Raw genomic sequence first — 21,220 nt, forward strand, 5'->3', positions numbered from 1 at the left:
ATGGCACACAGCGATTAATGACACACACACTTGTTAATGACAACTGACAAATTTATTAAAACCAGGCAAAAGGCACAATGAATTGCATTCTTCAAGTATTTGCATAGAGAACATTATTGTAAACCATTAATATATGGACACAGGAGAAAGTGAGATGTATTTTCGTATATATATTCCCAAGTAACATTTTCTTTCAAAAAGAATCAGGTTTCACCATCTTTACTCCTCCCACAGTTCCCTGTTCTCATTCACTCAACTTCCACATATATGAAAACTTAAAAGGATTTACTTAAAACTATCTTTTGGAGACTTTGTGATATTCCAGTAATAAAGTTTTCCATTAGCGTTTGGGCACATGCAGATGTTCTCTGAGCTTTAGGCATTTTTAAAAGCTTGATCACATAAAATACAGTGAAAATAGTTTTAGTAGACTTTTTTTGGCGGCCATTTGATAAAGATCACTGATGGCAGCAGAATGCTACTGCTGTCTTCAGTGAGGGCTCAGATACAAGATCAAGTTCTTGTGGTTGAAGCTGTACTACTACAGTGTATGTACAGTATGTGCCCAGCCTACTGCTCCACCTGTGAGCAGTAAAACATACCATTATGTAGCAACATTAGCTGCACCCCAAGAAACAGCAAATTTGGGGGTTATTTGATTATAGGTTGTTTATAATATATTCCAACTACAGAAAAAGACATAAAAAGATTAGAAAGCTGATGTCTTTTCACTTGCCATCCCTTATTTCAGAGAGAAGTATTATAGGTTGGTTTGTTTTCCAGGCATATAGAAGGTAACAAAATGGTCAAGACAAGGAATAATCAATGAGAAATTCAAGACATGCCCTGTGTACTGTTTCCTTGTGGAGAAAGAGGTAGTAAAGTTGCAAAAACTAGTATGGTTTGAGTCATTTAACTGCTACATATAACTGCGCATTTAATGAGTGCTTGGGGCTTATCTGTTTTGTTATATTTTGGGGGGGTTTTTCCAATCAGTGGAGCTTTGGGAAAGAACCATCAGACAAGACTTTTCTTTATGCAAATAATACAGTTTCTCACATGTGCAGCAGCAATGGCTGAGGATTTGTCCATAATAAATCAGACACAACAGAACTGTTGTAACCGTAGCTCCAGCATTCCCTATGTTCTCCAAGGAAATTGTTTCAAGGGAAAAAAAAAAGGGAAAAAATCTGGCATAACAAAAGGCCTTAATTTAAAATCCTGGGGAAAAAAAACAATGTAAAAAAGCCCGAACTATTGGAAGGAAAAAAAAAAAGAAGAAAGTCATAAGGGAGGGTCCTCAGGGTCAGAACCATCAGCTGCTTAAAGTGCACACAGACAGCTCTCTCCATCCACATACTGGAGAAAAAACCTGGAGTAAATGAGCTGCCTTACAAAAGCACCATGTGTTGCAATAGTATTTCTGCTGTTTTACCACCTGGGCAATTTGAAGGTAAGTTTCTCACCAGTATGAGGAGCAGACAGCCCATGCTGAACTACTGCTCAGCACAGACTGAAGCCTGAGGAGGCACGTGCAAAAATGTCACTGATCCACGGTACCGCATGTTGGAGAGAAGGTTTCAGCACTGGCTTTTGCTGAGCTTCCTTCTGGCTATTCACCCTTGTCAGAGAATTTCCCTGTCGTACCTTGACTGTGTCCCAATGCCACAGATGAGAGCACACTGGCTGCACTGGGGATGCTTTCCTGTCTTACAGCACCAAGGCAAGGCAAGGCAAGCGAGTGCTGGAGGACAGGCAGGTTGCAGCGCTGTTGGTGAAGATGGTTATATTGGGAAAATAATCCACTCTATTAAAGCTAATCAAAATCCACAGTGACCCACAAATTACTTTAACCAGGAATATTTTCATGGTATGCTCCCTGTTGTGGCCTCATTTGCCACCCACTGTAAACTGAGAATAAGCCAAAGTAAGTTTTCAACAGCTGCCTTCTGCTCTCCCAAGAGGCAGTGGTTTCTGTATAGCACCAACCTATGCTCCTGCAGCTGCGTGGATGGGCTGAGGAAATCAACAGGGCTGGGTCTTACATGAAAGTCCATCAAAGCCAGCACCTGCACTCACAAACTTGTCCTCCCTGGTGACACTTGAATAACTGATTAGAAACACGTGAAATTCCCATCACCCCATCCTGGCATTGGATATTGCACAGTAATATTTAAATACCGTATAAACAAGTCATTCCTACACGGAAAAGGCTATCAGCAGAGAGGGTTGAGTTCAGCTTGGCATGTACCAGTGCAGTTCCTGGGGATACTCCTTGCCAAGCCTGACTGCAGATTGTTGAGTCACACAGGAAACAGGGGAGGCTGGAGGAGAGGAACCAAGACACTGCCTGCGGCTGTGAATGGGTTTTTGGGTGATCAAGGCCATCCAGTCCCCTGTGAAGGTAAGAGCTAGCCAGGAACAGACTGCTTCACGAGTGCCCACGGGAGCCTGGCTTCAAGACCTTCACTGCTCCAGCCGTCCTGACACCCGTATTCTGGATGAGATAGAAAAAGGGAAAAGGGAGAGGAGTGAGCACTGATGAAAGAGCAGTTGCTGCCCTCTCCTTCTCCTGGAGCTGATGTTACAGCCGGCCAGGGTAAGCCTGTCTCCATTCACATGCATTCACACCCTGACACATCACATAGGAAACTCTCCCAAATGTTTACCCAAAGAAGTGCTCAGGGGTGTAGAGAACTGAGTTAACTGTGTTGCTTAACTCAGTAAACGCAATAAGGATTGGGTAAAATGTATTGCCCTGCAATAAAGGCGACCAACCCAACAGCCTCTCCATTTCCACCCACTGGGGTTGTGCATGAAGGTGTTTTGCAGTATGATACCAAGGTTACTCCCTTCAGAACACTTTTATTCCCCAGTAGCGAGGGAACGCTGCTGTGCTTCCCAACACTGTGCTCAGTGCCTACCTCTGCCACAGGCTGGAGTCGTCCTGGGGTTCTGGTGTGTGCAGGAGGCAGTGAGATGGCAGAGCTCTGCCTCGGCCAGGCTCTGGGTCTGGTTGGGATAGGATCAGCTGGCAAAGCTCTCTGTGGTGGCCGGGGCCTAGAAATATCCTACACAAGAAAGAAATAGTTTTCAATTCTCAGCCTGGACAGATGCCCAGCCTGAAAACAGAGATAATATTTTCAGTATTACAATCTAATGGATGCATGATGAAAAACAGGAGAAACCTTACAGACTAGGCAGGAGTCCCCATCACAACTTAGCTTGTAGCATCCCTGCCCAAGACAGAGGACTGAAGAGACACAGGTAAAATCATGCTTGCAAAGACCTCATCCTCTCTAAAGCAAGGGGGGAGCGCAGGTAGCTACTGCTGTGGCTTATTATATTACACAGGTGATTAATGGTTCTCAACATGCAGGAGTTTTTCACCTATCAAGTTTCATGAAGACCGATGGCTTTAGGCTGCTGGGCAGCTGGCTTCAAACTGAGGACAACCAAACAGGGTAGCAGGGTTTCCACCTTGCTCTGCCTTCTAAATGGATCTGCAGGCTGAAAGCATGTCACATTCTGGCTACTAGAGGACCCAGAAGTTTTGAGCCTTGAATTTCACAAGTAATAGGGAAGCAGTGTTCCAGAGCCTTTTAATCAGCTGCATTATTGATTCACTTAAGACACACATACTATAAGATCGCCAATACAATGCCTGTAAACCCTATATACATGTATACATATGTGTGCCCATACAAACACACGCAGCTCTGCACCCACCTACAATCAGTTATGACTTTGTTTGTGCACACAGCTGTCCCTAATAGGATACTTGGAGCATTATATTTTCCATTCGCCTAATGAGTTTCAGTGTAAAGCATGCCCCTGGGGAGAAGTTACCCACTCAAGAACCAACTGCCTGTTGTTGCTTAGTCTCCAAGCTGCCGCTGGCTTACAGGTGTTGATTTAATAAACACAGCTGCACTCACAACTTGGAGGGCACCCAAAACCCCTGCAGTCTCCTTAGACTACACACAAATGCAATGCTCGATGGCTGCATCAGCCAATGCTTGGGAATCCATTGCTCTCCAGGGACCTTGCCCTGTGACTCTAGGAAAGACTAGGCAGGCTAAATCCCACCAACTACCAGGTCCTATTTGCTCCTACAGGAATAGCAGAAGAGCAAATCTGGCAGATACTGCAAACGTCTAGGAAGGACACTGACACTAGCAAACAGTGAAATTAATTATTTCCCCTGTACCTTCCACACCTTGTGGCTCTCCCCCAACCCAGAAATGGCAAGGTTTCTTTTGGAAATCTTAGGAAAATTGTTCCATCTAGTAGGTCTTACTGAGAAAAAGAGACTGGATGCATTGAGGAGGGAACACAGTGGAGATTGTGGGGAACCTGTCAGCAAACAGCTGGGAAGGATACCTATTCCTTATTGACTACAGCCAGCTTCCGGCTTTTGTTTCAGTTTTCTTTCCTGCTGAAGTGCCGGCAGTTCACAGGAACAATGGAGCTAGAAACAAATCCCATTCACTAAAGTATTTTGGGTTTGTTTTCCTCTCTATCCTTCAGAGAGAGACTGTCTGGGAGCCAGCCTCCTGCTATCCTGTAACTGAGCCCTTGGCTTCTTTGCTGGCCCTAACCTAACAAAGTTAGTAGGGAAATATTTTGGTAAAATGGAGTTAAGGCAGTCTGAATGATTTACCATCTTTTCCATAACAATGTGGGGTCTGTGCTAAGCTTAGACCAAAATTGTTAGCAAAAGAAGTAAATCAAAACCCTTTCCTTATAACACTCAAAACAACCTGTGGCCAGGATGCTGACATAAGATGGGGTCAGTCGGGGTTAAGTCTAATGTTTCCTATGCGACATGCATCCCATTTCTGCTCCACATCAGAATTCGAGGCTCCTGAGGCTCTAGTCCAGGAATGGCCAAATACAAGATACCTGCGGGATCATCCCAAAGCATGGAGATCCTGTACTCAGTACTGAACCTCAGATATATCATTGACTGGTAATCCCAAAAGGGCTTGTTTCCAGGAGACAAAATACACACAAATGGTAAGAGAAGCCGTGCTAGGCTTGCGCAGGGAAATATCTGTACAGTTCTTTAGTTCCTGGCACATCATCTATTTGATTTGCAGCTAAAATGTTTAGTAAAGTAAATGCTGCTTTGTGATCCAAGCTACCTGACTTCAGCTCCAGGTCAGAGGTGTTGGGGAACCTGAATTAAAAGTAATTGTGTGTGCTAGAATGGTCATTGTCATCTAAACTACAAAGCAAGGAGGACCACCAGTGATTGACCTGTGGCGAGATGGAGCATGTGCTAGTGAGTACTATTACTCCTACACCCCCACCAGGGTGAGAGGCTTCACTCTCAGAACAAACCTTACATCAAACCACATCTGCAGGACAGCAGCACAACCCCGTACCTGAGAGACGGTGGGTCTGGGAGCAGGAGGTGCTGGTCTGCTCGGGGGTGTCCGACGGGCAATGTCCTTTGCATTGGGCTGCCCTGCACCACACATGTAGCCAGTGGAGAAGGTGGGTGGTTGCTGGATGTTTATTCGGAGCCCTGGAGCTTGCTGGGGAGGAGGTTTTGATGGGATTTCAGGGAAGCCAATCACCTGTGCAGAAGACCCACAAATCCCTAGAGTTAGGTGTTTCCACTTCAAACCACTGGTTTACTCTCTGCTACACTTTTGAGGATCTACAAGAAGTCTATGAGCCACATAGTGGAAAATACTGCCTGCAACACCAGTATATGTTGATTAGATAGACTGCGACAATTTAGGATCACGAGGCAGAAATGGGAATCAAGAGAACAGAATAACTCAGGCATTAGCATTGAGTGATGCATGTAAATAAACCCAGGGTTGCAATTTGTACAGTTTTGAGATGGGGATGTGACAGAAAAGGATCTATCAGGAGAGACAAGTGGCTACACAGGTCTGGTCAAATCCCAGCTCCTGCCTAGGGAAATCACTAAAAATAAATACTACATTCACTGACTTTCAGCCATGGGTGAAAGTTTGTTTTTCCCACCGACAATACAAGTAATACCCTGGGAAGGATAACAGGCCATGAAGTTAACCTGGTTCCCAAGCAAACATAACGACTACCCTAAATCCCATGTCTGTTTTTCCCATCCTTTCCCTAATTGCAGTGTGAGAGGGAACCACATGCCACATCTTAGAGCAGCTGCACCTCTCCCCAGGGAGGTGGAAGGTGACCTTGCCCCTACCTTCCTCTGCTCCTGCGGGGTTTTTAACTTGAAGGCAGGGTTCGCGTGCCCATTTCCAGAGGTGTCACTGACAACGAGAGAAAGAGTGTTATTTCCTTGGTATTTTCTCCTCCTTTTCCTTTGCTGTATTTTCCATTATATTTTAACCGAAGTAAAGAAAACGAGAAGCAAATGCTGACTATACCAACAAACCCATTTAGTTATATTCCTCACAGCCTTTGCAATTTCTCTTCTGTCCTGACACTGAAAAGGAGTGGATGCAGGCAGGCAAGGCACAGCGCTGACAACTTACCTGAACTGTGGGGTCTTCTTGAGAGAACAGATGGCAAATTTATTCCAGCATTTCAGATAGTAGAATAAAAACACGATGATGAGAAACAGAATGGGAGCCAGGATTGCAAGAGTTATCGCGACTGCTGAAGGGCCTGAGGGCAAGAAGTAGGGTTTGTTAAATGGAAAACTCTCTGCTCCCCACCTAATTCAAGTCCTCCTGAAGTGCCACCATAGTAGAATTGGTCCTACTCACCTTCGGGCATGGGGGGACCACTGTCCAAGCTTCCGCCCCTTCCCTGTTTGTTGCAAAATGGGGGGGCCCACCCCTGGTTGCAGTGGCAGTTCTTGTTGTTATTGCAGACCTAGAATAGGAAGACTCAGAGACTTTAGTCCACAGACCATAAAATGCATCAAACATGAAAGGAATGAGCAAATTGATAATCAAGAGCTGAAGTCCAGAGCAAACTGAAGTGGGGTATCAGAACTGAGCTGAACAACCATCCACAGATGAATAGCAGCCCATGCTGCTTTAGTCTGAAATGGAGATGAAAAGGAAGACACCTACTCCATGACCATGGCACTTCTTGCTACAGCTTTCAGAATCAAAGATGATGGATGTGTTCTGGCAGCGTCCCTCAAAGCAAACCTGTAGAGAAAGGATCCAAAAACTCAGCGTTAGCTCTTTGGGTTATGTACCATACTACTCCCTTGTGTTGTTTTGTGACTTATGGAGTCCCAGACACTGACAATACAAGTAATACCCCGGGAAGGATAACAGGCCATGAAGTTAACCTGGTTCCCAAGCAAACATAATGACTACCCTAAATCCCAGCTAACACACATGAGAGAGGGGCGGGAGCTCAGAAGATGATAGCTTGGTCATGCCCATGTGGCAAGTCTTTGAGCGAGCTCTCAGGTGACTTGATTTCTTATAGCGTGTCTCACCTTTAAGCAAGACAACGTCAACCAACCAGCAAATACCAAATTCAACACCGGCCCTGGCCTTCATTCGGCAAAGACTTAAGGTATGGCCTTTGGTGTGTATTCTTCCATTGCTTCTCAGAAGCCTCTAAGAAATTGTTGTAAAAATCCCCTAGAAAGGCATTAGACATAAGAAATGAATGGCTTGATAACCACAAAGCACTTTCCAGATGGAAAAGTGATATCCTGAACCTCCCCAAAAGCCATTACAGGCAGGACTGTACCTACATGATGGCTCCCACATTTTGTTCCTGTCAGCACCAAGCCAGGATCCAGCATCTCCTTTTCTTCACTGTCAGATCTGTATACATGGGTCCCTCGGCACTTCAGCTCTGTCCTCTGCATGAGGATAGTTGTGTCTATGGCCACTGCATTGGACTGCAGGGGTTTGGAAGCAGAGCTCTGGCACTGGATCTTCCCACATTTAGCATCTCTGATTTCAAAGGAAAGGCTAAAGTGATTATTTCTGGCTTGCTGAACATTTTGTAGGCATCAGCTCCACATGTGAATTAAAGCAGCACTGTTGAGTCATTGCTCAATGGCAAAAGACCAAGCACTTCCCAAGAGCTAGCCCAAGCAACAGTGCCGGGTACTGATGGCACTATTTCAGTGTGACCATGGGTAAGCCAGCCGCAACAAAATCACAAATATGACTAAGAAGTTTCTGTCTCACTTTAAAAGCTACATTTAGCTTATAGATTTGTAAATCCCTCTTCTGCTACTTTGAAAAAATATCATCTAGATACTTTAAAATGCAAAAAGCAGGGAAAATCTTAAAGCTTCAGTATGAAGAGCTCATAAGAGCTCTAAGTCCAACAGGGATACTACTTGTTTCCCAGGAAGCAGAGGAGGGTAATGAATCTAAAACATGGATTAATTTTATCTATTGGCCCATAATTTTGTAATATATAAAAATATCTCCCAAGAGCAACTCTTGGCTATCACTCTTCCTACCTCATCTCACACTTCCTGTAGTTGCCATAGATGTCCTTTCCACAGTTCCCATAGGTGTCTCCAGCAGCATTAACCTTCTCAAAGCAGGCATCTGGTGCTGGCCTTGCTCCTGCATGGAAGAGACTCATGTGGCTGTGGAGCCTGGCAGCCCACCTCACTCCATGCCAACCACTCAGTTGTTCTTTCTCTGGGATGGTCTGAATATGGGAAATTTCTGCTGCTCTTCCAAGCAAGCAAGGCAGAAGAAAAGGCTCCCCAGACTTTGCTACTGATAACAGGTATGGAAGGTACGACTGCCTTACACAGGGTAATAATAGCAGGATGCCACATAATATTGCCAGTTCAAAAGACGGTGCATTTTGCTGCAAGCAGTGTCCTTACCAGGCCCCCACAGCTGTATGCACTGGTCTTTGTATGTGAGGCACATGCCACTGTAGCAATAGGCCTTTCCTCCATCGCAGGGAGCCCCATCGATTTGGTAAGAGTTGGAGGGGCAAAACGGTGACTCGCCAGTGCAGTATTCTGGGAGGTCACAAAGTCCTGCTCTTTCCCTGCAGAGAGTTCCTGGAGACATCAGCTAAAAAGATACAAAGCGAAAAAGACTGAATTATTGCTTGGCTCCTTTGTGGTTTCATGTTTGCACAACGTATCCCTGTAGATAAGAAAAAATCTTGCATGTGTCTCTATATCCACCTCATCTTAGGCTTTTTGAGGTCAGCAGTGATCCAAATGACTCTATAACTTCATTAAGTGGGTGAGCTGTGTAAAATCAAATTAATGACTGTATCCCTTCCCTAGGTAGTGATGAGATCATGCACACGAAATAAGGATGCCAGATCTCAAGGGGACACTGCTCCATCTCCCCCTACCCTAGGGTAGGATCTGGTTTAACTAAACCATGTCTGGCAGATGTTTGTGTAATCTATTCTCAAAACCCTCCCTGTTTGGGAATTTTGTTTCACTGTTTGCTGTCATTTCTGCTGGAGACATTTTCCTAATGAGTAACTTGCTTACAAGTTTATCCAGTTCATTCTTGTCCTGTCCACCATAGACATGGAGAACAGAAGGGCATGCACAGTTACATTCAGGAGGTTTTTCCAAGTCTCTTGTGAAATAAGTGAGTCCAGGTAGATTCCTGGAACATTATTTTCCATGTGCCCAGGATAGGTCAGTAAAAGAACAGATTAAACGTGCAAACACAAAACTGAGCTTCAGAGAAATGTTTGCCTATGTTCATTTTTGAGTTAATTTGTTGACAAAGCTTGAGATCTTTGGCTCCAAAATCAGAAACACATTTTAACCAGCCTCTGTAAGGAAAGCGGAGATTTAAAATTATAGTGGTCATATGTATACAATCATCTCTGCTAGCATTTCTTCATCAAGAACCTGGGCTAAAGGAATCCAACTGCATCCCAGAAAAAGAGGATTCAGAGCAAAGATAGCATCCAGCCTAATCCCCAGAGGAAGTGTTTGCTCTGTCTAGATTTCTTCTAGAGCCAAAGGAGAGAAATACTCATTCTGATTCATCCCAGCCCTAAGTGTTTAAGAGAAGCAGCGAGACAGCAGCATTCACAGCTCATCTTAAATTATCAACTAAGTTAGTCAGCTAGAAGAAAGGACCCCACTAGTTTGATTGCATTGTAGCTGTTGTATCTAAAAATCAGACCATTTCTTGCAGGTGAGCAGCTGAACTCCATGTTTGGTTGTGTTTGCTCCCCTTTCTCCTCCATTTTTCAGCCTTACACTTCCACCACCATTATTCTCTCTCTTCTCTTAGGAAAACCCAGAGATCCCACCTTGCACTGATGACAGCAGCTGCCGTGGGCACATTCGGCACCCAGCTTCAGGGAGCAGGTTCTGGCATCGCAGCAGGGGTTGTCGCATTCCTGAAAGACAGAGAGATGCAGTGAAGTTTAAAGGCAGATATTCAAGACAGGAATGTGCCAAAGTATCGAACTGTGAGGCTGATCCTAATCTGTTCTCACACATGATGAATTACATGCACACAAAGTAACACCCTTCCTTCCACAATATGTTCATAATACCCAGCATGTACTGAATTACAGTACTGCATAACTGTATCCTCTGTTGGACTGACTGGATACTATAGACTTTGCTCCTTACATCCGGCAAATCTGGGCTGCGGGTTCCAGCTCACTTTTGTCTTATTGGTCAAAGTATGGACTAGGAAAAGTGAGATGCAGTGCTAAGAGAAGCTCCACCCTTATCAGGAATGGAGCCGTAGGTAAATTGGACTTACATATAGAAGATCTATATGTAGATCATCTATATGAACATCTAAGATCACTTTTCTTTTTTAAATCAAGTTTTCATCACCTCTGTTCAGCCATGGATTACACCATCCCTGAGTTCTGGGACGCACTGTGCTACACACTATGAATTCAGTTAGACATGATACTTTACAACCTCGATTTACATTTACATATACACCTACATACAGGGAAGGTATGCATGTCTACTGCACAAAAGCTGTTTACATATCACATAACTGTATTTGCAAAGTACATAATAAAATCATAGTGTCCCACTAAAGCCCAAATGGCTGTATCTGAGCAATTGTTACCTCCGCTTCTCCACAGTCACACTCCTCCCCCTCTTCCAAGTAGCCATTTCCACATTTCTTTCCACCATACATTTTTCTGGTATCCGGCATATTGGAAAGACACATGCCTCCACCAGACTGCAGATACTTCTCCAGCTCTTTCCTATTGCACCGGTTGAACACTTTGGGGAACGGGTGCCTGAATGTGGAGAGCGTAGAAAAACATCAAGACAGATCTGGGCAATGATTAGAGAACCAAAAAGAGGTGCATTGAAATCCTGACAAGTGCCAAAGGACACAGTTCTCTCTCTGAAGTCTATAATACTGTGCTAAAGCAGATGGTTGTTTTGTGTGCCTGTTCAAAATCAGATCCATTTGGATTACATTTGAAGATAAGGTGACATTGCACTGCAAGACTGCCTAGAAACATAAGTGGCCTTAAAAGATAAACTTTATTGAAGCAAAATATGTTAAATTTGACTTTGGTAGCTAGCAAGCATGACAGTCCTCACCTGCTCAGTACTGATGCGGTGGCTTATTCTTAACGGCTTGAAAAAGCTGGAGAATCCAGCATTCGGACTGTGAATAACTGCTTGTGAATCTAACTGCTAAAGATAACATTTCCTTTTTCCTATCTACTGTCTTATTGCAAAGGATGTATTTTCTGCTACGTGAATTATTAATTTCTGTTGCTACAATGCCAGCAGCTATGCACTCTATATATGACCATGAATTTGTGTGTTCATGTTTTGTGTTCTACTCGCACGCCACGATGTTTTCACCTCTCACCTAAATGTTCTTCCTTATTTGGAGAAAATAATGTACATTAAAGAAGATATCTATGGAGAAAATTCCCTGCTAAACCCCAAGGAGGAAGGCTTGAGAGGGAATGAGAAATGTGGCTTTAAGTGAATGGGTTCATCTGACGTTTTTACGTGACTGAAAAATGGAAGCTGGATCCCTGTGGGTTTCCAGTCACTCTCACTTCTCCTTTCTCTCAAATCCAGCTGTTTCCTTTTAAACATAGGCTTTCTGAGGCTCACTGAAACCAAGCAGTATTCTTACAACATGCAGTCAATCTGTTTTCATGTCTTCTGACTTAGAAATATAGCCCTATTTACAGTGCCTTTTAATAAAAATCAGTTCTTTCCTGAAGCAATCCTTTTTCCTCTTATTACCACATTCTAACACACATAAGCTTTTGTACCAGACGCTTTAGAAACCCTATCAATGACCTATCTATGCATCTTGTGTGCAACACAGAAATGAAACCCAAGTAAAACTCTGCCAAGGTCACAGATGTTCCGGTCACCCCTGTTTCTCTGTACCTGCTGGCAATAGGCAGTCCAGGTTTTGCAGAAGGATGTGTGTCTATATGTATTGAGCTTGCTTTGGAGTGATGGATCATTTGGTAGGACAGAGTGTGAAGCACAAACTCTGATGAGGAGCTAGAAGGGTCCCGAGACAGACTATCAGGACTGAAGATAGGAAAATTTTCCTTTTTATTGGACAGTTTAGATCTCCATTTCTAAATGCTGTCAGGTACCTGTGTTACCTAAGGCCAATCTTAGGCAGGATAAATTTATTAGGAATTTATCAAATTGCTACTGATACATTAGCCAGGGTTTGCCCAGCAGTATTTTCTCTATAAACACACTGGCTCCAACAGACAGCAACAGACCCACCATCAGTCTGCATTTCTAGCTCTTGCTCCACCAAGGCTTTTGTAATGAAGCCCTTTGCATTTCCCTGTAAGATCATGTAAGATGAACTCACCCAGTTGCTGAAGCCATGATGCAGCCTCCATCTTCTGCAGGGGTACTACAGCAGCCAGCTGAATCATGATTCATGCCAAAATTGTGTCCCATCTCATGGGCAATGGTAGCAGCAACACCAATGGCATTATCAGAGTGATCCTGTGCAAGGTCAAAGAGGCATATCAGCATTTTACCTGTGCCTGTCCTGAGTCAATGGGGTATGCCACACTTCTCATTACTACAGGTAGAAAACATCTACTGAAGGTATTCCTGCCTATCAGCAGGTAAGCTAGAGGCCTTCATGGGAAATATTTTCTTCCTGAGCTTTAGGAGACATCTATCCTATCCATTCACCGCTGGAAAGAAACTTCATATTTGGTATTAGCATTTACTTACCATGTTTACTCCTCCTGACTGGAAATCAGAGCACATGGCCATCACAGGAGCCAAGCCTACTGTGGTACCTTGGAAGGGCACACCCCTAAAATCAACCCAGAAAAGAAAGACCATGAAATGGCACTGAGGCCCTTGAGAAGGCAAGGCAGAGAAACACATCCTTCAGTCCACAGCTTCATACATATACACAGTGTGAGGTGAATACATTTTCTTCAGTAGCATCTTCAAGTATAGGACATTATAGCAGAGCTACAGAGCCTTAAGACCTATTTTTCTTGGACTACAACTTTGGTTTATGGGACAAGCAGCCAATCCTATTTTTTGTAATGGTCTGGTGCCAAAAAGTGCTCCTGCTGAGCTTTGCAAGAAGCGCAGAAAAGACTATTTCTGGATCCTTAACTGGGAACTGTTTGTGAATACTTAATTTACCATAAGCCCGATAGTTGTCAGCTTGGGATTCAGGGACTTGACAGAGTACTAGGCAACATCTCTGAGGTGCTGCCATGCTTGGCTCCTACTTGGCGAGTCAGAATTCTGCATTATCCCTGCCATCATGTCTGAAATGGAAGCCCTGGAAATTGCGCTCAGGACATGACTAGGTGAAGAAGAAACACAGTAATGTTAAAGGGAAAAAAAACAACCAACAAGCAAAAACCAGCCAAACAAAACAAGGGAAACTGCATTTCAGTTCTGCAGGTTTCTCCTTACTCGCCACTATTTACTGGTGGAGGAATTACCATGGAAGAGGTAAGGAGATCTTCCAATGACATCTGCATTGCTGGTCATAGCTACTGGCCCTAATGGGATCAGCAGGGTGAGCTGCAGGTTATCAGCTATTTCCCAGCACCATGTCACCTGTGCCTCAGTGGGCTGAGTTAGGAATGAATTACTTCCACAAAGGGTTTAGTACCCCTTTACAGCTCTTGTTTACGGTTCAGTTTTCCTTGAAGATCTACATGTAGCTGTGACAGATCATGTGCAGCTGCTTGTGATACACACACACAATAAGGCTGATGCACTTTGATGCATGTGTATGGAGACTGCTGCATAGCCTGGGACCTCCACTTTTCCTAGCATGGTTGTGCTCTGGGTGCCAGAGCTTTATACAGGCTGAGCAGTGTCTATGTAAATTTGCCACTCTGAATCTTAGAGTGATATAATCTCACATACTGATTTCCCACCCACCCAAACCACTTGTCAAAAGCAGTTTATTTGAGGAGAAATAAACTTACGTGATGAGTTGGGCATTATCGTGTTTTCTGTGCACCCGCTCCTTGCTACTCCAGGCCAGAAAAGACTTCAAGGTGGAGTAGGGATTCTCACTTACATCACATTTATTCCAATTACTCCAGATCTCCAGCCCCACCAAGGCAATCCGGATATTCAGGGATCTGTAAAACTAAGATACAGGAAGGAAAAGAGATGACAAAATGAGCACCACTGATTTATTTTACCAGGTTTAAGTATTGAGTATGAACCCTGCTAACTGTTACTACAGATACACATGTCCAGAGAAGATGCTCCCTCTGGCAATGCATTGCAATGCTGTGATGGAGCTCTGCAGAAAGAAATGTGCACCACTCACAAACCTAAACTTGATTGAACCAGAGACGCCGAACTTTCATTTTTAAATGAATGACAAGAAGAGAAACGAAGACTGGAGCCTCACATCATGTTTATCTTTAGATATGTCAAAATTCCTGAAAAGGGGAAGGAAATGATCTGTTGCCCGTGTCAAGTACTAACAGACAAGTTTTCACAGGCAGCATGGTGGAAGGAGTTTACGGGGAGAAGGTGAGTGTGAAGGGAGTGGAACCAAAAAGTAGCACTGGGTACCACTGCAAGGATGACCTCTGGAGGCTCCTTCCAGCTCTAGTTGCCAAGATTTCTAGTTGCCAAATTGCCAAGACAATTTGAAATGAATACCTTAGTCCCTTGTCAAAAAGCATTATTTAGGTAACACAGTTAATACAGAGATGTATTAACGCTTATGATGGCTCCAAGGTAAGGAATAGAGATTCCCCCAGCCCGTCCCTGATGTCCAATAACAGAATTGTTTGGCAGATGCTCTTCACTCCCCAGGTCACTGGGGAAAACCGCTGAAGCATTATTCTCACTCACAGTAAGGCAGTTTTCCTGTCACATTTTTCACAATTCAAGATTTGTGCTTTGTTTTCCTCATTTCACGCACACCCAATCTCACCTTATCTACGTAATTAGCAGCCTCCACTAATTTAAGCCTTGTTGCTTCAACGCTGAACTGATGCTTCTGAAACTGAACAAAATGAACATGTTAAGCAGCACAAAGGCAAGTAGAAGAGCAGAAATGTGTTAAAACAAGTCACATTACTCTGGGAATAAGAAGGTAACTGTGAAGGGAAGCCCACAAGCTTTCCTCACTGTATATCTGACTATAGGCCCACCCGTACACGTATATTCAGAATTCATCCCTAGCATCCCACTGCAGCGATGTTACTCAAGCATTGGTAGTAACTCAGTGGAGCAACCCAAACTTATCAGAGCCACTAGAGCCAGGGGCTGACAAAGAACTGACAAATGTGCCAGGTGAAATATATGGTAACATGACTTCATGTCTGAGGTCAAAGCTGCTGTAGCACTCATCACATCTCACCTTACCTTGTCGTGGTTTGAGCCCAGCCGGTAACTCAGAACCACACAGCCGCTCGCTCACTCCCCCCCCCCTTCTTCCTCCCCCCGCTCCCGGAGGGATGGGGAGGAGAATGGGAAGAATGTAACTCCCACGGGTTGAGATAAGAGCAGTCCCGCAACTAAGGTATAACACAAAACCACTACTGCTACCACCAATGATAATAACGATTAGTGAAATAACAAGGGGAGAGGATACAATTGCTCACCACCCGCCGACCGATACCCAGCCCGACCCGAGCAGTGATCTGGGCCTTCCGGGTAACTCCCCCCGGTTTATATACTGGGCATGACGTGCTGTGGTATGGAATACCCCTTTGGCTAGTTTGGGTCAGGTGTCCTGTCTCTGCTTCCTCCCGGCTTCCCCTCCTCCCTGGCAAAGCATGAGACTGAGAAAGTCCTTGGTTGGAATAAACATTACTTAGCAACAACTAAAAACATCGGTGTTATCAGCGTTGTTCCCAGGCTGAAAGTTAAAAAACACAGCACTGCACCAGCTACTAAGCAGGAGAAAAATGACTGCTATAGCTGAACCCAGGACACATACAATCAATGGGGATGCATCATCAAATGAATTTGCCCATTTAAACCACCTGGCAATTAACAAGTTAATTTTAACAAATTGTTTGATTTAAGGAATTAAAGGTGCAAAATGTTTAGATTTTTGTTTAACGAACAACAAAACCTGGGACTTTTCTTCTAGCCAGACAGACAGTAAAGCAAGGGCAGTTAATGACAACACTGCGAGGGTGTCTACCCCAGCTTGTCTAATCAAATGAACAACATATGGCAGCTCCCGGGTATAATGTGTTTTCTCAGAGTTTCCCTGGTATCCTGCTACCTAATAGAGAAAACAAAATGGGTTCTGCCTTTGGTTTTGTTCCAAATTAATTGTAGCCCAGAGCACTATGCGGAGTTTCAAGTTGTAAATTATGAATAGGACCAGCCTAACTCCTGTCTGTGTTGGAGATTAAATGATCAGCAAAACACTGCACAGTTTGCACTGTCAGTAAGTATGTCTGGCGTGCTGTCCAAGCTGGGGAGGGAGGAGGGATTGCTAACTTCACTGGGTCTCTTCCAGCCCTATGCTATGATCTGGAGCCTTAAAAATGTCTATTTATATATCTGTTACCAGCTCAGGGCAGAGGATAATCACGGTTATCTTCTCTAGAGATTAAGTCTACTGCAGAGTTAGAAGCATGTTGTTCTGGAAACCCTCAAGTCACCCTAGGCTGAAGGCAGTCTCTCCCATCAAAAACTAAGGCCAACCACTGGTACCTTGGGAGGCCAGAACTGACTTCCAACCCTCATCCTTCATCCAAATCACAACCCGCATCTCTACCCTGACCAACAGTGGCTGGCAGTGGTGGCAGAGGGGTCATGGCTGCTAGGACTAAAGTGATGAAGACACAGCTCTCCCTGTCTGCTGGTGGGGGTACGACCATTGAGATGGCAAGAGGAAACTTGTTGAGCTCCAGCTTCCTTCCCCACCTCAGGAGATGCTGCAGGTGGGATGCTCGCTCTGAGCCCAGTGCTCATTTGGTATAAACATGATCCCATTTCTTACCTCTGCATAATCAGCCACGAGCAGAAGCTCCACATACTTCGTAGCCTGCAGAGTCTCCCGTTTCACCTATAGCAGCAGTAACACAGGTTATTTCTCCAATATCCCCCAAGAAACTCTTCACAAAATATATGTACAGGTCATTTTTCCCATTTTTCACTGGCCATTCACCCTGCCCCATCACACACAGGGACGTCCAGATGTGAGTGACTTATAGCAACCAAGTATCACAAGTCAGTTCAGCTACAGGCCTGTCCTCAGCCCTGCTCACCCTCTGGCGTGGTGGTTTCATCCCAGTTGTGAAGTCCCTGAGCCAGTCTTTGGCTGTGTCTCCAGTGCCCTCATAGCCACAGGCTCCTCTCTGCAACCTCAGGTCATCCAACCTGTAAATCAAGTGCTGGTTTGGGCTGTCAGGAGCTGGCTCTAAGATGTAGCTGGAGTTGCTGCTCAGTACAATAAGTCCTCTGTTGAAATGGGAAGCAATAAGAGGGAAAGTTAATTACTATCACAGCAACTGCTGCTGAGTCCCCGTCTGACCCTGGCAAGGCACTTATCCTTAACAGGCCATTAGGTTAATTAATAAAAAGGATGGGAATATTTTGAGTTCAGAGGGGAGAATCCCTGAGCTCCCATATATTAGCATCTATTCAGTGGGCCTCAGATATTCAGTTGAGGGGCTTTTGGAGATGTGCTGTAACAGTGCTAACCTAAGAAGCACTTATTTCTTTAAAGTACAACCTTTTCTTGGGGGGCAGTGAAAACTTTACAACCAATTGCTGAAACTTGCCTTTACCAGAATTGACTGAAAAATGTGAAGACTTTGTTTGTCAACAGAAAACAAAAACATAGTTCTTTCTGTGACTTGCACATAGCCATATGGTTCTGGTTTTATCAATGAGCACGTTACAGCCAGGAGAGCTGGAAATCTGAGTTTGATGCCCACTAGATGCATGGCTTGATGGGCAGCACGCCTCCCTATGAAGGCTCGGGTGAAAACAGCTATGTGTGTGCAGCTCCCATGCCTTCCTAGCAATCAGAAAAGGATGCCAAGGAGCTGCCAGCACACGCTGACAGCATAGGGATGCAGGAACCCAACTGCATGAGCACACTGAGACATCTCTGTTCTCCCACACAGATGGAAGGCAGAGCCTAGGAAAAGGCAGTCTGATAGAAGCAAGGCACACCTGTGACTACTTTTGCTTTTGGATTACTTATTGGAAGCCACAGGTGGCTGCACTGTCTTGTTTATCTCACTAGGCTCTTTGGCCTGTGCTACAGTCACTTAAGATGTCTCAGGTTTGCTTTGGCACAGGCTGTTTCCTGGCTGGAGCTGGTCCCATCAGCACAGCTTCCAATCAGTGCTCGACAGCAGATGACCACTAATATCAATAAAGCCCATGTGGTATTTGAAAACAAACTCCGAGCTGGTGTAAATGAATGCAGCTCCGTGGTTACAATGAGCTGTTTCACTTACTCCTGCTGAGGATACAGACCATTTTTTCCTGCCAAAGACTCCATTACTACCAAAGCGAAGGTTTTAAATGCAGGACACACACAACCCCAGCACCACCCAGGGGGAGAGCAGAGAGCAAGTCTCACGACTGAGGAAGAAGTTCAGACTTGAAGACTTTGCCCCAAAGTGCACACAAAAACTTCTTGTTGTGAGAGAATGGGAGAAGGAGCTGGTTTCTGCATTAGCGTAGAGTATTGGGGGGGTATTGGGCTCTGATGTGGTTAGTCCTGTCTCTGTAACAGATGCAGCACTGAGTCACTAACAAGAGTCTTTTGCTCCAGAGGACTCTTGAGTTAAACTCACTCATTGAATGAGTCCGTGTTGCCAGCACAAAGCGGGAAGGAGTCTAGGAGCTGGCTAGATGGTTCCTAATGATACCCAAACTTCTGCATTTCCCCTGACATGCTTTCTTTTATGCCCAGAACTCTTGGCTGAGTGGCATTTGAGAACAGGTCTATCTGCCCCGAAAGATGAGGAGCTGAGTAGAAGCATTCCCACAGCTCCGGCATCACCAGGCACTTACCGCAGCCCTCGGCATGTGCTGAGTGTGACGCTGGAGCGCTCCCAGCCCCTCACAACCCCATGGTAAAAGCAGTGGTCCTGGAAAGCAGAAAGGAACAGGGTTGGAAATGCAGTTTCAGGATGGACACACACTATACTTGGGCAGAGTCCCACACGAGTACCGCCCATACTCCAGCAATTGTTCTCTTTGTACTGCATTTGGCAGTTGACTATCAGAGCGAAATCTCTGTGAGTCTGCATTGAAAACTGGCCTTTTGGCTGCCGTGCATGGCCCATGCAAGTGCATCAAACAGCTCCTTGTTGCCAGTAAAAATTGAGAGCTTTTAATCCCCAAGGAAGCAACTCAGATAGCTGCAGCATTAAGGCTGATGCAAGGCTTTCTGCCTGTAATAGGAGCTTCCTATCAATGGCAGCTGGCCCTAGGTCAGGCCCCAGAGGATGTGCCTTCAGCCGCAGAGAGGGTGACACTACAGGCAGTGGGGAAGTCCATGTCTGGGGGCTCCTGGCAAGACAAAGGCAGCCTCTGGCAGGGACAAGGAGGCTTTGGGGCAGAAACACCAACATATTCATCACATCCTTTCCCCTCACCCCGGGGCAGCATTAGTAAAGATGATCTCATGGGGGTTTTATCTCTTATTTTTGCATCGCAACCAATGCACATCTTTGTGCCACTGCAGTGGAGAGTCAGTCGAGGCCTGCGTGAGATCAGTAATTTATGGGTTTTATACTGAACAGGAGCCAGCTTACACAGGCTGGTTTTCCCAAAGGCTGGGAACGTCCCCAGTGTGGAGTACCCAATGGCAAAACTAAAAGCAAGAGGGTGAGCATCAGGAGAAACAAACAATTTCCCAGCATCCAGAGAAAGGGGAGCAATGCTGGCAGCTGACCTGGCCTCTCATACGGAATGCTTTCTTGCTGGAACTCCCCAGGTCAGAAAGCCCTCTCCTTCAGCCTAAAGCTGCAGGGACTTGTGGCCTTAAAGAAAGGCTCTGGAGAAAGCAGCTCACCCACTTCTCTGGGGCTGCTGCATGGCACAGGAGGGAAAGCACTTGCTGCACTCACCGTGTGGGTCAGAGAGATGGTCTGGGCTTCTCCAGTCTTGCTGTAATGAGTCTCAGTGTAGTCTGGTGCAAAGAGGTTTCTGAAGACACAGCAGAGCGGGTTAAAGACAAGACAGGTACCTTTCTTTAAATGCTTCCCAGGTGTGCTAGAAAATTGGCTAGATCCAGCTCTTTCTGAAGTCAGTATAAACATTTCTGTTGCTGTGAACCACCGCTGTGGACCTGGGGCAGTGGTTATTTGCTACCTGTAGCATGAAACCAAGTGCAAAACACGGGGAGCAGTTGGGAGATTGGTATCTGTGGGACACCAGCTGTGCTGTATCTCTGCACTCTGCTCTGGACCAGCACTTTCTGCCTGTGAGGCACTTGTTAGCACTGTCCCCAGGGAGGCAGCAGCTAATCGCTTCCTGGTGGCACAGGAGCCGTCTGAGCTGCGGCAGGACCGATGCCGCAGGCTGCGCTTCGCAGTGCAGAGTGATGTGATGGCAGAGGGTCAGAAGGTGGAAGCATAGCTGACCTCGCCACATCCATCTATCTTCTGCCCTGGCAGGACCTGAGCACTTCTCATGGAGCACATCCACTTCTGAAAGGGTGCAGTACACATCTTCCTAAGCGCTATTTCAAGCCATTTATTAAATTAAATTAAAAAGCAGAAACCAGCATCATCATTGTCCCCTAATGGATACAAGTCTCTGTGTAGAATTTCCTTTACTACTGCCAAGTTATGCCCCAGATACACTGGGATTAGATTCAAAGCACAAAGTCCA

General features: G+C 45.2%; 1 protein-coding gene across 1 annotated transcript in view; it reads right to left on the reverse strand.

Annotated features, from left to right (window-relative positions):
- Positions 1-33: 33 nt before the first annotated feature.
- Positions 34-21,220, reverse strand: part of ADAM19 (ADAM metallopeptidase domain 19) — a 33,351-nt gene continuing 12,164 nt past the window's right edge. The window contains exons 4-23 of the mRNA XM_030503914.1: positions 20,455-20,533; positions 19,394-19,470; positions 17,629-17,821; positions 17,361-17,426; positions 15,330-15,401; positions 14,359-14,525; positions 13,127-13,211; positions 12,750-12,889; positions 10,995-11,172; positions 10,207-10,296; positions 8,792-8,987; positions 8,411-8,519; positions 7,685-7,889; positions 7,041-7,121; positions 6,729-6,837; positions 6,495-6,627; positions 6,203-6,269; positions 5,391-5,585; positions 2,925-3,071; positions 34-2,497 (exon numbers count right to left, since the gene is read on the reverse strand). Of these exons, the coding sequence (XP_030359774.1) occupies positions 2,432-2,497; positions 2,925-3,071; positions 5,391-5,585; positions 6,203-6,269; positions 6,495-6,627; positions 6,729-6,837; positions 7,041-7,121; positions 7,685-7,889; positions 8,411-8,519; positions 8,792-8,987; positions 10,207-10,296; positions 10,995-11,172; positions 12,750-12,889; positions 13,127-13,211; positions 14,359-14,525; positions 15,330-15,401; positions 17,361-17,426; positions 17,629-17,821; positions 19,394-19,470; positions 20,455-20,533 (2,455 nt within the window). The 3' untranslated portion in view covers positions 34-2,431. The remainder of the gene's footprint in view (positions 2,498-2,924; positions 3,072-5,390; positions 5,586-6,202; positions 6,270-6,494; positions 6,628-6,728; positions 6,838-7,040; positions 7,122-7,684; positions 7,890-8,410; positions 8,520-8,791; positions 8,988-10,206; positions 10,297-10,994; positions 11,173-12,749; positions 12,890-13,126; positions 13,212-14,358; positions 14,526-15,329; positions 15,402-17,360; positions 17,427-17,628; positions 17,822-19,393; positions 19,471-20,454; positions 20,534-21,220) is intronic.

The sequence above is a fragment of the Strigops habroptila genome, chromosome 12 (genome assembly GCF_004027225.2).
Source record: "Strigops habroptila isolate Jane chromosome 12, bStrHab1.2.pri, whole genome shotgun sequence".
Lineage (NCBI taxonomy): Eukaryota > Metazoa > Chordata > Aves > Psittaciformes > Psittacidae > Strigops > Strigops habroptila.